Source organism: Musa acuminata, chromosome BXJ1-8, assembly GCF_036884655.1.
Source record: "Musa acuminata AAA Group cultivar baxijiao chromosome BXJ1-8, Cavendish_Baxijiao_AAA, whole genome shotgun sequence".
Classification (NCBI taxonomy): domain Eukaryota; kingdom Viridiplantae; phylum Streptophyta; class Magnoliopsida; order Zingiberales; family Musaceae; genus Musa; species Musa acuminata.
In genome coordinates, this window is record NC_088334.1 from 6,723,000 (window position 1) to 6,740,722 (window position 17,723).

General features: G+C 36.1%; 1 protein-coding gene and 2 long non-coding RNA genes across 3 annotated transcripts; all 3 read right to left on the minus strand.

The window, feature by feature from the left end:
- Positions 1–1,318: 1,318 nt before the first annotated feature.
- On the minus strand, positions 1,319–1,774 carry LOC135587292 (uncharacterized). The gene is made up of 2 exons (XR_010475828.1): positions 1,634–1,774; positions 1,319–1,556 (listed from the first exon to the last, which is right to left on the minus strand). It is a non-coding gene; the product is annotated as an uncharacterized LOC135587292 (long non-coding RNA).
- A 589-nt stretch (positions 1,775–2,363) lies between these two features.
- Positions 2,364–8,824, minus strand: LOC135587291 (mitochondrial import receptor subunit TOM20-like). The gene is made up of 6 exons (XM_065078531.1): positions 8,639–8,824; positions 8,339–8,417; positions 8,017–8,186; positions 7,875–7,922; positions 3,755–3,838; positions 2,364–2,668 (listed from the first exon to the last, which is right to left on the minus strand). Exons 1-6 carry the CDS (start codon positions 8,735–8,737, stop codon positions 2,543–2,545), a joined length of 606 nt encoding a protein of 201 aa, XP_064934603.1. The 5' UTR covers positions 8,738–8,824; the 3' UTR covers positions 2,364–2,542.
- A 573-nt stretch (positions 8,825–9,397) lies between these two features.
- Positions 9,398–15,257, minus strand: LOC135587293 (uncharacterized). Its single transcript, XR_010475829.1, has 5 exons — positions 15,060–15,257; positions 14,829–14,921; positions 10,347–11,096; positions 9,946–10,116; positions 9,398–9,872 (listed from the first exon to the last, which is right to left on the minus strand). It is a non-coding gene; the product is annotated as an uncharacterized LOC135587293 (long non-coding RNA).
- Positions 15,258–17,723: the final 2,466 nt, after the last annotated feature.

Sequence of the window (17,723 nt, forward strand, 5' to 3'; positions counted from 1 at the left end):
ATCATTAGCTTTACCGATAGAAGATATAGCAAAATATAATTGTAACGTCCAAGTTATGTTTTTATTTATTATGTCCTAATTAAAATTTTTTAGTCAACTATTATGGTGGTAGTGGATGGCGACGTCATCAAGAGTCTCGAGTGACTATTGTGGTGGTGGTTGATGAGAATGACTCTATGATCGATTTTGTCGATGTCGATCCGAGCATCAACAACTGAGGCGGGGGCAACGACTGCAACAACGATGGAGCTTAAGGGACTTTTATGACTTCTTGTTGAGGGCAGAGGAAGAGGAGGGAAAAAGACAGTGAAAGGTGAGGTAAAGGGAGAGGAGGAAGAGGACAAGGACGATGGCCGCTTTGCAACATCCTGCAACTGCGTCAACGTCATTCTGCATCTACGTTGGTGGGAGGTAAGGCAAAGGCCTTGTGTCCCATCGACGTAGATGCAAAGTAACGCTGACACAGATGCCTCACCTCTCGTCGATGCATATACAGAGCAATGTTGGAGGGGAAGAGAAGAGAGAGCAACAAGTGGAGGGTGTATCGATCGACATCCTCCACCGATCGAACCTCGAAATGTTCGATTGAATGAGTTTGCAGGAGCTTTGTCAACCATTGCCTACATTACGATCTAACCACCCGCCTTTGGCTTCCAATAAATGCCTACCTCCTTCCACTCATCTTTGTCGCCACCATTGTGGGTCAACGACGATGGCAACATGATCATGTGATGGGGCAACAGTTTCAAGCTAAAGACCTACAGCATGTATAGTAAGGGTGACTATAGGTAGTAGGTCGAAGTTGTCATTGATGGCTTGCTCGGTGAGATTGGCATGGCAATCGAGGCAAGTTGTTATGTGGGAGGCAAGCTAGGTGTCAATACAGTTCAAGTGAAAAACATAGCTATAACGAGGGAGGAGACGAAGCTCCTCGTTGTCCTTGAACTCACTAAGGCACACCGTATACTCAAGCGCCCCCTTCCCCACCTTCAAGTCCTCAACCTCATAGTACAACATCGTGAGAAATGTTTTGAGGACCCGAGGGCTTAGCCCCTACTACCATCTAAAGAGGGCTACGCCTCCCTCGATGCAAAGGCACCATTATCCGCAACCATCATAATAGTCGACTAAGATATTTTAATTATGGTATAATAAAAACGTAACTAAGATGTTAATTTTTACACATCGATTTCATATTATTCTTGCATATGTTATCGCGTGTTGTATCTTTCGTTGATAAAACTGATGACGTTCTGATCAATAAGATTAAATATTTTATCTTTATAATTATAAAAATTTTAATGTAAATAAATTAAAATTAAGTAATTCCTCTCGAGAGAGTTTTCATTGCTGAAAGCATAGTTCATCGAGAAGACAGAGCTACATTGATCACCCATCACCAATTGCCTCCTGACCAAACCCCACCAACCATGGTAGTGTTTGCGCTGCCACCCTTAACCTAGGTTGATAATGTTTTGGCCACCCTCCCTGCTGTGAGGCCTGTGGTGGTTGCTGCAATTCTATGCCCTCGCTCCCATCAGTCTTTACACCGTATACTGACAACAGAGAGGTGGGATTTAGTTTTTATCACCACTGACGTTGAGCTCAGTGGAGTCCCAATTGATAACCGTACCTGCAGATCCAGGCCTGGAGTGAAGGAGCATTGAAGACCCAAGTCAATGAGTTTGGTGTGGTAAAGGGAAAAAGACAACCCATGTCACACACCAGCAAGCCTTTGTTGTCATTTGAACCACCTCCAATCCTGATGCCCTCATGAGACAAGCCTGTTAATTGGATGGGAATGTGATAAATAACCTCATTATGCTCCCCAAGCATGCTCAAAGGGCAATAGATTCAATGTAGAGGACACGCTGTGGACATCAACTTGCATGATACATAATGCTGGTAGAAGAATAAGGGTCCAAATAGTGCAGCAACCAGACTACCTAAGGATTTAGCCAACGGATGAGGATAGGTAATACGGAAGGCCTCTGCAATCCAACTAAACAGCAGTAACGAAGTAATAGTTATCAGTAACAATTTAGGGGGGTAAACATTCAATAGGAAGCCACTAAGCTGCTTGACAATGGTGTTCCCGGAATTTTCTTGTTCTAAGCTTATTGTTACTGTAAAATGTAGTTTGGCTTTCTGTAATGGAAACCTATCGATGTATACTACTGCACTAAGACATGCCGAAGAGTAGAGCTACAAACACTAGTGATCATCATAAAAGTTCACTTGCACAGTCGAGCTGCATTGAGATTTACCCAGCAACACTAAACCTGGGTCAAATATAAAACTCTTCCTTTGATCATGTGTTGGTGACAAGAAGGTTCCTTTTCATGGCAGTGGAAAGAAAACACTAAAAACTAGAAAATATGCATAGTAAAGCAAATCATGAAAATGGGCTTGAGAAGAGTAAGCCGCATAAGCAACATACTAGGCATTCTCCATCGGAAAACACATTGCTTTCGTAAACACTCTAGGATTAGTGATAAAGGCAGAAGCTTTCTCTCGTGGATGCATAAACAGGCCGACAGCCTTACCTAGGTGGTGGGGGAGGAACATGTGATTTAGCCATTCCGACCCATACAACAATACCGACCACAAGAATTGCCCAGCCAAGTATATCATACTTTAGATCGCTGCTTACTTTCTTCTTGGGTTCCTGGGATTCAACAAAAAGGAACCAGAAATTGTAATCATTTCATGGTAAGAAGGGGCACCAAAAATTGAAAAGCTGAGGCTAGTTAATTTATGGGTCAGATCACAATCATAAAAGAGTTCATATATCAACCCTATTGCAAGACAAAGTTGAGCAAGCTAGCATGACTTGCATCAAACAAGCAAAACTCAAGCCACACTTATCTGACACTACAAGCGTCACCACATTAGTCTGCTGCCAAAGAAGCCAACAAAGTTGGGATACGGGTGTTGCTTAGCAGCTTCGAAAGGCAACAAATGCAACATACGGTATCAAAGTGTACTAGGGTATAAATGCCTGAATTTACAGAAAGTAGCAATGCTACAAGAATAAAGGGCTTAGTGGGATGTTGCGTCATGTGAGAATTAATATAATCTTGAACTACAACAGGAAAACGCAAGAAAGCAGATGATGGCTATAATCAGTTCATTTATATACTTCAAGAAAACATATGCACTCGATGCACACGTGATAACTAACATGCCTCAACAGAATGCTGACCAATATTCTAAAACTGAAACAGGGAGTTCGTCCATCGCTTGGCTATGTTGCAAGAGGTAACAGGCAAATCTAAACCAAATAAATCCACTGAATATGGAAATCTAAACCGAATTAAAAGGATCTAAAGAATCCATTTAATAAGTCACTAGTTTAACCGTGGAATATGAAAATCTCTGAAACGAAGGTATTTCACTAATGAACTGGCAAAACATGTCCACACGAAAAGGCAAGATAAATCAATCAAAAGGAATGCTGAGTTTACCATATACCAAATTTATACTCTTAAACAAACAATAGTTTGAAGAAAAGACCAACCAATACAAACTACATTTGTCTAACTAGTCAGACCTCACATAAAGAAGTAATCTAAATGTCAATGTAAATCTTGCAGCGGAGAAGCAAAACAAGAGCATTAAACATGCAAAAGTGTTGCATCAAGCAGAGAAAATAGAACATATAGCTGATTTTGCATTGACATATGAACAGAATAAAATGGTAAAATCTGCTAGAAAAGAACATTATCTTTCTTCTGGAATAGGACAGCCATACCTTCCTGCTCGAAGCAGAAGTTGTTACATGTGAAGCCTGTTGACTTGCCATTTGCCTTTGGAGCTCTAGATGCAATTCAGGTGCCTGAGGAAGATGTAAATACTAAATTTCAGATGAAGGCAGTGTGATGTTACACACGGTTGAGTAAATAGAATGGGAAAAGGCATTTCTCCACACTAAAGATCACCAAATTTTTTTGGAGTTTTTATACATCTCTATTTAGTTCTTGTTTCCCAATAAGTCCAACATAATCAACGATCAAACTAGTGTACATATTTACAGCATTTACAATTGGGAGAGTTTCTACCTGATGAGCATATCAACCAACAAAAACTGATGTGCGAAAGACTTGTCAAAAAAAATTCCATATCAACTAGCTGAGCAACAGATTTTTACCCATTGGCACAAGACTGAAATATATTAATTGCAGTTCCATGAGGCGAAAAATATGCAAAACACTGAAAAAACCAAAAGCAACTCACTAAGTATACACATTCTCAACAGCTGAAAGCTTATTCAAAATCACATTTCACATCCTACATTGCCTGTTTTCCTGCTAAGTATACACCAAAAAGGCACAAACTCTTTGCCAAGAGCAATAATATAAATAGTTTTAACATTTTGAAGCAAATCCAAAGACCCACTAGCAAAAAAAGTCAAACATATGTCAACAACCAAATGCAAAACCAAAAAGGGAGGATAAAAATCAAGAACAGCTTGTATATACACGCACTTTCACATGCTTACATATAATCACAAAGTCAATGCCTATAGAACTGTCCAATTATCGATGGTGACAGACTTTCTTCTACCATCCTTCGTCTCATGTCAAATTATAAGGATGAGAAAATTGGTTATTTCCAGGTTCTCATGCACCATATATAGGCCGGTTCTCAAGTTTCATAGCTCCCGTACCATGATTTAGAATATCAGAAATCTACTTAATTATGGTTCATCTTGTAAAAGTTGATGCTGATAAAAAGAAGGGCTCAAAAAAGAAAACAGATGAGAAAGACCAATGCAGGAAAAAGAAAAACCATGTTCACACACAAACAACAGGCATTGTACAATCCAATAGCAATATCTCAAGTGTTGGCCTTGTTAAGCTAGGAGGCCCTACTTAAGTCACACGAGGGAAAACTCAAGCTCCTAAATGACAATGTGTTGATAGAAGAATGGTGTATACTAAGGAGAAAAGTCATAAATGCCAACATATCAAAAGTAAAATGGTATAGCATTATATTGGCTTTCATTCTCTTACAGGACACCTACAATGTTAAATTCATGCTACAACTACATGATAAACACATCCACTCATCAAATATATAAGTAATTATTCATCATACCAAACAACAATTAGAAAAGCTCAAGTTCTTGTGGTTCGCTAAATTTCCTATACAAAGTTATACTCTCTGCTAGTTACAAGTGTCCTGCAAGCCAATCACGTGAGTGATGACACGTATGAAACGCTGCACAATCTTTTTGGTTATTATGACTTTTTCTCATTTTATATTAGATAATGAAAATATATTATGTCCTTAGATCTGTGTAATAGAAATTGGATTATAATGAGATTATGATAATGAGACCAATTCAACTTTAAACATAGATCACTAAATATTCCTGGTCATAGGTTACTCAAGAAGGACATCGAGATAACCAGATAGACCGATGTGCTATATATCCGTCCATATGATGGAGGCAGCTGGTCTCATAGCTACCAGAATGGGGACACTATGGATATAGTGTAAGTGCTCATTGGAGAATGAGCTTACTGAATGATCCGCTTATGGAATGCTGGTTGGTTAATGATATCTTATCGTCAGACAACATTTTCGTAGTCTCAGTTGTATGTCTAGTCCTTAGACTTGAGACACCAAGAATGTCTTGTATGAGTACTCCACTATTTGATACCGAACTTATACGTATGAAAGTTTCAAATCTAGCACAACCGATCATTGAAAGTGGTAGTCAACCTTACGAGGGCAATTGGACGTCAATAGAGGATTATCCACTCTCGACATCATGAGAGGAATATCTCATGTGCTCTCACTCAGGCAAATCCCTAGCTAAGGTTAATCGGATTGTGATGAATCCGATAAGCGTGAGATTCAAATTAAGAGATGAGTTCTTCGAGAAAATCCGATTAGAGTAAAACTTAAATAGATTTCGTACGAGTCTATCAGCGTCATGCCCGGTATATGATATTTGAGATATTAAATGAACGAAGGACTATAGATACACGATAACTGAGGGCAAACAAGTCCAATGAATTAGATTCCCCTGTACCGTCTAAGAACTATGGCGTAGTGGCCTAGTACATTAGTAGTCGATTAGTTAAGTGAATTATTATGAAGATAATAACTCATTGAGTCAAAATGAGTTCTGGCAGGTGCATCTCACGGCCAGCTCAGTATTGAGCCTAGAGAGACACACATCTGGTGGATAATGCGATGAATAAAGGTCGGATATGGGATATCCGATAAGCCCCTATTTTAATGAATCATTGGGAGAGACCCAATAGAGTTTAGGATGATTATTGGATGAGAATCCAATATCCATTAAGCTAGGAGTTATTGGATGAAGATCTAATACCTAAAAAGAGAATCCATTAAGGTTAGTTAAAGGAAACTCTCTATAAATAGGAGTTGGGATTAAAAAGGATCATAGGCTAGACCCCTACTGCCACCACATCTTTCATCTCCTCCCTGCCCCTTCCTCCAGTGGACGACCCCTCTTTGGTGTGAGAGGACAACAAAAGGGATTGATCCCTCCTTGGTTGCTGTGGTGTGGTAATGCACGAACACAAGGAAACAATGTGCTATGAGATGAGGTGCATCGTCGCTGCATCCGTTGTGTAGACCACAGCTAAAGAGGATTTTGCGATAGCTCCTTCATCCACGGAAGGGGATCTGCAGATTTAGGGATATACGATCCCCCTTAGGTGAGAATGTCTCAACCACTTTATACAATTACGTGATTTTGTCGCTTTCGAGTTTTACACTCTCGATTTTCGCACAATGATTCGATAAATTTGTTTTTCGGAAACCAGTTTTTGTTTTTATTTTCCGTTGCGCATGTGATGCTCTTTGCGGTTTCCCAACACACTCAATCTACAGCCCCTATAGCAACATAACTCTAGAAACTGAAATAGCAAAACAAAAAAAAAGAAGCTAAAAGAACCCTAGGTCTCCACTTTACTAATAACTATAAAAAGTATTTCACGATTGTTTGGCTCTAAGAAGACATTTATTAGTTAATATCAGTAAAAGAGCTTCGTTAGCACCATCAAAAGATATAAATTTCCCACTAATGTCTTATATCATCATTGTGTTTAGCATATGACATTTAATGAGAACCCCTGCCCAAAAATATGATTATAGAATCTATCTTGGGGTGAAAATAGGCCAATTTTATCATTCCAAAATTATTTTCTTTTCCGCATGGAGCTGGATAAGGTAAAACAAATGAGTTTCTGCCATTTTAATATTTCCATCAAAAATTTGCATTATAATGCAGATTTTGGTTAGTTCCTTTCATAGATGGAAATCTGAACTTCCAAATATATTTTAAAATAGTTTTTTCTTTATTAACCGAAGCAATGATGTTTTTCATAGAATCTTTCCGTTTTGATTTTCACATTTTCTTCATAGTCTCCTAACTCAAGAAACATGATTGATAGGTTCAAATAATCATCTTATAACTATTTTCAGGCAGTATAAACTCATAACTACCAGTCTGATTTAAATCCATACCTATCATGTATCTTATTCACATTCATATTTGTTTTATAATCACAGTTAACAAAGTTAATACACCTGATATGTATTTGTTTTGTTTTACAATCTGTATAGTATGGCACCAGTCCTTAGTTGACTGGTAATTGGTAAATATCAGTCTTTGTAATCATTGCCTATATCACACTACCTCAGATATAAAAACCAGAACCACAGAATAGAAAATAAGATCTTTAGAAAAACCAGCTCTGCTCAAAGCTAAAGATGGACAAGAAAAGAACAAATAATATACAAATGATCAACATTTACTAGGTAGAATATTTCCATGAACTAATTGACACGTTATGGTCTCACTACATATAACTGATAATAAACATATATACCTTCGCTGACAAATCCAGTGACTTAAGATACAGCTCGTTTCCAGGATCCTACAATAATCTGAAAATCTTAACACAAACAAAAAATAACAAATAATCATGGAGAAAGAACTAAACTGGATCATTGTGTGCGCAAGAGAGTTACCAATTCCACGGCCTGCTTGAAACACTGAGTTGCCTTGTCAAAATAAACCATAGCAGTCTCATGTTCCGGTGTGAAGAACGCATGAGAAGTATGGGCGTTTCCCAAGCACCAGACCGTATCATGCTTGCTCGGATTCACCCCCAAGGCTTCCTCCAATTTGGATATAGCATCTTCAAGAATAAGAGTAAGGGAATTATATGCAACGCGTACAAACTTGCAATGCTGATATTTCTTTCTTTTCCTCTAACTCAAGTTTGCAGAAAACTATCCTTTTCAATTGCATCTGTAAGAAAATTTCTGCTCTAAATTCCATCCTACGGACCTTTTACCATCTTTATGGAGTCATCACCACTCTGAAACGAGGATAGCTCGAGAAGCGCTCCTCCCCACCTCGTCAGATTCTAACACCACGATGACACAATTCCATCACCAACCATTCAAAATAGAACATCGCAAGTTCAAGAAAACCGATAAAGGTGTAGGGAACACGCAGCGATATCGTTCATGGAAGCACCGAATAAGTCAAGAAAACAAGTGATTCGATCGAATCTAATTAATCCACACGCTGAAAAAGGCCAAATAGACGGGAAAGGAACAACACAAAGCGAGGTATGTCACGCACATCGGCGTCAAGCGGGTTCACGGCGTAAGCCGCCTCCGCTGCCTTGCGCGCGTGCTCGAAGAAGACGAGCCGATCGAAATCGTTCGGCTGCAAATCCATGGTCACAAAAGATGAGAGGAACAGCTTAGTCGCCCCACCCTCCCTCCACGAACTCGAGAGGGAGATTAGGGTTTATGATCTTGGACTGCTCATGACGCCCTTAAAGGGGCCGATCTTGTTGCCACGGTTGCGGCGACCCCTTCGGACGCGTATGCAATATTTCGAATCTCGATGCACCGTTTGGGTCTAACTCCGGTCGGTTCGGTTCGGTTCGGTTCGGTCCAATTCGGTTCCCAAAAAATTTCAAACCTGCTTCGATTTTTTAAGATAAATACAAAATGCAACCGAATTGGATCAAATGTAATTTAACCTTTGCATATCTATTTTTTTTTTCCAACTTTTAGATTTTCCATAAGCTTTGCAAAAGATGTATATACCCCTTTGAATATTTAAATCTTTTGCATGTATCACTTCTGTTGGTATCCATCTAATTAATACATTCAAAATTAACGACCATTAATTATAAATATAAATGAATTTAAGATACATAAACAAATTATTTGACATGTCTTGATTCTGGTAAGAGCTCCTTGGGATGTAGCACAGAGCTTGGATAAGAAACATCAATTCTAAATATCTCATTCTTAAAGCAATAACAACTCTAAATATATCATTCTTAAAAGTTCTGCAACCTTATTCCCTTGTAATGTTTTTGGGAATGAAGAAGCTGGATGCTTAAGCTTGGATAGAAACTGTTTACAAGTATATTCACATCAACTAAGATTCAGCCACAGAAATAATCTCACAAGCTGTAAGGACAAAGTCATGTATATTGAAGGAACCTTATACTAAACTCCATATTAGAAGGAACCTTAAGCACTAGATCGTTTATTTTACATAAATAAAAGGCAATGGATACAGAAACAAGTTGAAGTGCAGATCCTAACATTAACATCGATCATTAAAAAGATTAGATGTAGGATGGTGCAAACTGCAACAGATCAAGGCCTCCTTCCGACAATTTATTTTCATGTGAACTTTCTTCCAATTTCTATGAATTGGGAGGCTACTTCCCAACTCACTCTATAAAAGTTATTCACATGAGAAACTGATGAGTACCTTATGCTTTTTCTACACTTGATCTCCACTCGGTTAGGAAGGCTGAAAAATCTCTTCTTGTGCGTTGAGCAGAAACCTGCAAAACAATTCACACATAATGAAAAGGAACATGGGGCTGACTTGCAAATGAGAATTACTCTACTTCTTACCCTTCTCAACAGCATGAGCCACAAGAAAAGCATGAGAACCATCTTTTCTCTCCTGCAGCAGGAGCTGCTTTTGGGGTCCCAGTCTGCAGTGGAAGCTGCTCTCCCTTATCTACCTGCGGCGATTGTCCAGGTTCCGCCTTTAATGAGCCACCACTTCTTTCACCTGTCAATCTGTTTCTACACATTTTAGTTGGGCAACCCAAAATTCAAGTTCACAATCACATATTTAGGCAGGAAATTTAAACAAGTAATTCAGTTTGCATGTAAGCTTGTCACTATGACAACCTCATCCCAATAGTTTATTTGTAGTAGCAGAAACTGACATGTTTTCATGTTCATGTGCATTGTCAAGAACAGCAATGAATGATTAGTCAGCTCAAGTGCATGAGCAGTGATCATACATCGGGAAGGCAAATGATTCATCTGAGCGGTATAATGAGTTAGTGGGCAATGTTGAACCCTCCTCAGCTGAATGCTGCTCTTTTTTAGCATGTTCCTCTGCATGTTCCGGCAAGACATCCTTCATGGCCTCAGCATTTGCTGCCGCTGCAGCAGTCAGCTCCAACGAAACCAGATCTGCATCGATTCCGGCCCGGTTCAGGCCTGAATCAGTGGACATCGGCAGGTGTTCCACTGGGCCAAGGACATGGTCCCTGGACAAGCTAGAATTTCCTACATGGATGCTAAATAAAGACTCATTGGAGGCCACACTCCAATCTTTTTGTGTTGTTGATTTAGTCCTTGTAAAGACGGAGGAGGGAATTCGATCTGGGTCGGAAGCATTTGACATCTCCATTGCCTGAACAGGAAGAGACTGCCTTGGTTCGAGAGTGCTGGAGGTGTCTGCTCCAGCACTGCTAGCTGAAGTATCAGGAAAGAATTGCTTGCCCCCCTGGTTGAGGTATTGCAGGTATATTATTGTCGTCAATGAGATCTAAGAAACCACCAGTAATTGTAGCTACACCAGTTCTTGAGCTACGCATCCATGTTGAGGCAGTGAAATGACATGCTGAGCTGAGTTGGATCCAACCAGAGAAAGTGCTCCTCAAATTAGTCAACAGATGTTGTGGAAGAAGTGCATCTTTCTCGATTCAGTTCTTGGTGCCTTGTTTAGCCCTCTGACCTTTTATGACACTGTATAATGGACCTCTCTGCAGAAGTTCAAAATAATTATCTCAAATCATATATACTTGATTAGGAACAAGCAAGACTGATAGAGTGAAGACATACAAATTAGATGAGCTAAATTCATACTTGCTTCAGTAGAAACTAATTAACGCGAAGATTAAAACAGCAAGGACTAATATTGCTTTTATTATCCTGATGGCTAAGGTTCCTTCATGTTTATCAAGACAAGACAAAACAAACTGAAGTTACAAAATTAAATTCTTCCACACAGAAATATCCAATCTGCTTGCCTCTGTGCCATTAAGAAATCTTAACTTGCTAGATCAGTAAAATAAATAAAAAGAATAAAAATTGAGCATCACAAATAGTTTCTTGTTCCAATGCCATCTGTTTTTCTCCTTTATTCTGAATTATACCAAGATTCTTCTCAAATTCATTACTGTACTTTGAGAACACATGTTAATATAGTAAGGTTTGTCACTGATATCTTGAGAGTATTTTGACAGGTGAAATTCCTGTAGTCATACAACCACTGGTTGGTCTCCATTTAAAATAAACAGAACACAGCCACATTTTTTTCACTTGGAAGATAAATAAAGTTATTTATAAGAATTATTATAAAATTATGCCTGACAAAAATTTGATGAATCAACATAGATTAGTGATATTAGATATTTACTGTAAAAATATATATATATATAGTAATAAAATTTACTAGAATTAGATGATAAAATTTTAAAGATGATAATATAAACGCTTTTAAAAATTAAAATAAAAAATTAGATAACTTAAAACTTAGATGAGAATAATATTGATATTATTTGGACTATGATGACCAATAAGATTAAGAGCTTAACAAGGAAGATTCTTGATGACCTTAAAATAAAGTTTGTGGTGATACTATTTTTACTAAAAGTTCAAACAATGATTTTTACTAAAAGATCACATTTTAAAGATCAATAAAATTATAAAAATGAGAAAATTTAAAAGATATAAAGAATCTAAAAAAAAGGCTAAAAACAATTATTATGGTAAGATATAAATCTTATTATAATTTTTTAATAAATTAGGTATTAAAGATAGTAAATTATATATATATATATTGAATTGCTAAAGCTAAAAAAAGAAAATATAAGAATTTAGGTAATATTAAATGCATTAAAGATGAAAATCAAAGAATATTTGTTAATAAAAATGAGATTAAGGAAAGATTAAAAATATTTTTATAAATTATTTACTGAATATTTCACATAGGATTTAGATTTAATAATAAATAATAATAATAGATTTAATAATCATAAATTTGTTTATAAAATTAGAGCTAATAAAGTATGATAAAATTATAAGATTCAAAAAAGTTTAGGGTATAAAGAAGTAACTTGGTTAAATAGCTTATTTAACAAAATTATGAGATTCAAAAGGATACATTTTATATCAATTTATAAAAATAAGATAATATACAAATTTGTTCAAATTATAGAGAAATTAAAATCATAAGTCATACCATGAAACTTTGAGAAAGAATTATCAAAAATATGATAAGACTTGAAATAAATATTTCTAAAAATTAATTTCATTTTATGCTTAGAAGATCAACCATTGAAGCTATTTATTTATTAAAATAATTAATAAAAAAAACATATAGACAAAAAGAAAGATTTACACATAGTTTTTATTAACTTAAAGAAAAACCTATGATAGGATTCCTACATATTTATTACGGTGAGTTTTAGAAAAGAAATATGTATCTACTAATTATATTGATGTTATTAAAGATATATATGATAATATTTTTATTAGTATTAGAACTATATGGAGTGTATCATGGATCTATATTAAGTTTATACTTTTTCATATTGATAATGGATGAACTTTCTAGTCACTTATTATCTTAGTTGATGAAAACTTAAATATAATTAATATAAACTTGAGCTATTGAGATAATCATTAGAAACTAAAAGTTTTAGATTAAGTAAAACTAAATTTGAATATATAAAATATAATTTTAATGATTCTACAAATAGACAAAAGAATATATTTAAATTAGATGGCCAAGAAATCCCTTTTAAGTAAAAATTTTAGGTTTTTTAGATCAACTATTCAATAAGATAGAGAGATCGATGAAGATAATATTTATAGAGCAAAAACAAGATGGTTAAAATGGCGAGGGGCATCAGGAGCATTGTGTGATCATCATATATCTTTGAGATTAAAAGAAATATTTTATAAAATGATTATAAAACCAATAATAATGTATAGATTTGAGTGTTTGACAATTAAAAAATAACATACATAAAAATTTTGTATTGCCGAGATAAAAATATTAAGATGCATGTATGGAGTTATTAGGAAAGATAGAAAAAAAATATTTTTATTTATAAACAACTAGGTTTTGCTTCGATAAAGGATAAGATGAAAGAAAATTATTTAAGATGGCATGAGCATGTGTTTATGAGACCTTAGATATAATAGTCAGAAGAGAAGAAATAATTAATGTTAGTAAGACGATGAGAGATAGAAGAATGCTTAGAAACTATAAATAAAGAATTAAATATTCTAAAAGTAACTAAATATATAACTTTTTACAAATAATTGACCCCAAATAATTGAGATTTACTGTTTTATTTTTATTATATTGACTTCTTTCATCCATAAATCACTATTAAATATTAGTAAGAACCATTAGAAACATTGATTGAAGAAATCATGTCTATAATCCTTATCCATAAGAACAAAGACAAAATAAACCAATCATAGTAAATTGGACTCATTCATAGAACTAAGTTAGTTCAAATCAGCTGCAAAAAGGAAAAAAAATCTGTTGTCCCTAATCACCTCAGAACAACATATTAGGGTGGTAAACCACTCTTCTGTTAGTCCACTTCATTCTGATTTTTCAAAACCAGTATTATAAGGACTAAGAACAAGAGGCTGCATCTAAGCTATTATAATGTTCCTTAACTCATTTCCTTGAAGTAAATTGGAACCCTTGCTTCAGTGGTCCTCTTTCTCATGGCGTTCCATGTTTCTGTGATTCTTAAAATGGATGGAACTTATGGCATTCAGACTTTTAACTATCTCAGGTCAGCTGTATGGATTTATCCTCTTCACTGGATGTTTCCAATGGATTGCTATCATCCTCCAAGATCATTATAGAAAGTGCACAAACAGTGCTAATACTCGAAAAGAGTCATCTGATATAATGAACATGAGGAATAGACAGGCCCAAGACATTCGCAACTTGTGTTGAAATAGTGGAAGCAGTCCAAAGCATGAGGTTCCTATCACAGTACAATCTTAGATGCTGATGTTCATGACTTATCAACCAGATCTTTGAAGAGGCTGCAGGTTAAAATCCTTGACGATTATCTGGTTGGCATCACCTCTTCATGTATTTTTAGAAAACAGAAGGAAAAAAGGAAGAAAAGCATAGGTCTTATCCACCTTCTTGTTAAGGAATTTTACATATTGGCATCTCATCTAAGGTAGATGAAGCAACATCGCTACCGTGTCAAAGCCTATACTTGCTTGGGGCCGGGAAATCTCAATTGAAACTTCTTATAGAAGCTCAAAATAACATCATCATCATCATGTCACTTGAAATTTTGTTTTTTTAAGCTTAATTTGTAATCGAAACTGATCGTTAACCTAAACGTATGTACAAACGAAAACAAGAATCGCATCAGCTGAAGATTGACAAAAAGGGAGACGAAAAACAAGTTATTGTAGAAGAAAACGCTGCCTAACACACTGACCAGGATCGTTCGAGGAAGATGATGCCTTGCATTTTGGGTTCTGAAAGGTAAAAGGGAGCATACAAACGCAGCCTTCTCCAAATAATCTGGGCCCTGCAGAAAGGCAAATATGATCAGATACGCTGCTCAAGATGGTGATTCCATGAAATGTATATACATGTACCTTCACTTTCACCTTCGATTGTTCTATGTTTAACAACAGGAAACAAAATGGGAGAGAACAAACTATACAAGGAACGAAGGCGAAGGCCGAGCGTCGCTTCCGGTTCCGTCCTTGTTGGATCGGATGGAGGAGATGCTTTCAGGGATATCTTACAACTGGATCGAATGCTCTGATCTGAGGCCTGTCGAAGAACCAACCGATCCGTGATGTTGATCTCCGCGCGATCGCCAATGGACGGCGAGACGGCGAGACGGCGGGAGATCCGAGATTGCAAGGGAGATAACGGCGGCGAAGGCGACCCCGTGACGGGGCCCACGTCACGGTGGAGGACTTTCTGATTCCGGACCCACCTGATCTTTCTTGACCAACGGTCCCAAATCTCCCAGAGCAAATAATAATAATAATAATAATAATAATATTATTATTATTATTATTATTATTATTATTATTATTATTATTATTATTATTATTATTATCAAAGACAACACGAAATATTTTAAAATCCAATAAATTTTACTACATGACATATACTTATTAAATTTCCTTAGTTATGTGATATTATTTTCGCAAATCAATAACTCGGGCCTAATTATTGGGAGCTGAGGTTAAATCCAATTATTAAATTTTTTTATTTTTTTAATTTTATTAAAATAGAAATATCATATTTAAAAATTGTTTGAGAGATTATTATAGGTCTTATTTTTTTTCCAAAATAAAAAAAGTTATAGTGCTTCAAAACCCTAGTAAAAAAAAAGCTCCAAGAATCAGAGCAAAGTGTCTTGGCCAGTTAGAAAGCATTTAATGTCAAAGGTGAATTTTTTACTACAAAGAGTGAGAGAAGTGGGTAGATTTTTTATACATTAGTAACCATTTGTATCTAATTTGATAGTTGTTATGTTAGATTTGGATTATTTCATTGGATGTTAATTCGTATCCAACGAATATTATTTTTTACATTTTATGATGAAATGATGTGAGTATGCATCAAGATCATACCCAACAAAATCTATTCCAATAATACCAACCGGATAATACGAGACGAGAAAAAGATAAGTGAAAATAAGAAGAAGAGTCGGAGATTGATGAAGAATACAAAGATGGACACTAAACGAAATAGGAGTAAGGTGATTGAGACGAAGACGAAGGTTTTCATCTTTATCACCAGAGATCTTTCGAATCCTGGTGGATGAATAAGGAGAATGGTAGTCGCATAGTATGACAAAATTATAGTGTGTGATAGAGGGTTAATTATATACTATCTATTATAACTAGACATATTTAGTATCTTGATCTTTAGGGTTAAAAATTTTATATTTAAATCTCTATAATTATAAAAGTGAAACATTTAATCTCATTTATTCTAATGTTGTCGGTTTTATCGATGGAAGATACAATAAATGACAGTATACGTAAGAATGACACAAAAATAATAAGCAAAAAGATAATTTCAATATCCCAAGTGAGGCATCTACGTCAATGCCACTTTACAACTGCGTTGTGGTGAGGCAAAGTCCTTGCGTCCCACGGATGCAAGTGCAAAGTAGCATAGTGTCAACACAAATGCCTCACTTACCATCGACATAGATGCAGAGCGGCACAACATGCATTACAACTCCGGAGGAGAAAGAAGAGGGAGAGTGATAGCATAAGATAAGGCGAAATGAGATGAGGAAGAGGACGAGGATGATGGCCACACTAACACAGATACAGAGCGATATTGATGTAGATACAAAGCATCGGCATATGTAGCTTCTGCTTCTCTACATTGTCTTATGTTTGTATCGATATCAACATAGATGTAGAGCATCAACATCTCTGGCTTCTACTCTGCATTACCCTGACGTAGATGCAGAGAGACGAAAGATGGAAAAAGAATGAGGGATTGGGGAAAGGGGAAATGAGGGAAGAAGGATGAGCACCACTTTGCATCTATGTTGGCGCTGATGTAAATGTAAAGCGATGTAAAGTATAAGTTGTAGTATAGAGTAGAGTGGTGTTGCTCTACATCTTCATCAATAGGGCCATCATCCTTATCCTCTTCCTCCTCTCCTTTTGCCTCGCCTCTTATCATTGTTCTCCCTCCTCTTCCTCCTCATTTTTCCACAAGAAGCCGTAGAAGCCCCTTAACTCTACCGCCCCCCCGACCCCCAAGATTATCTTTTTGCCTTTTTATTGGTAAAATCGATGATGTTAAAATAAATGAAGATAAATATTTTATTTTTATAATTATAAAAATTTTAACATAAAAGTTTATAATTATGAAAATTCTAATATAAAATTTTTAAATCTAAGATGTCAGAAAGATTTAACTACAATGAGTAAATTTATAATTAGCCCTAACAAAAGCATAAAAATAACATATTAGTGACGAGATTTGTTATTGGTGGGAGAAGGTTACAATCTTATAGGTTGAGTTGTAAATACGAAAAAAAACCAATAACTACATGGACTGTTAGCCCAAAATGGCTCCATATTCCTATTTATCTCTTTATATATTTATTTTCGTTTTATTAAATGACTATTTTAGGATTTATTTGGATACGAAGAATTAAGATCTTTACCAATTCGTAGGTTGTTGAATGAGCATGTGCAGTAGTACGATGACAGCATCAAGCAAATATATCACGGTGGCCTTAAACAACAGCTTGCTATAAACAACATAAATATATCACGGTGAAGTTTAGGGTCCGTTATATCTGTTATAACGGGCTCCATTTTGATGCGGTCTGATG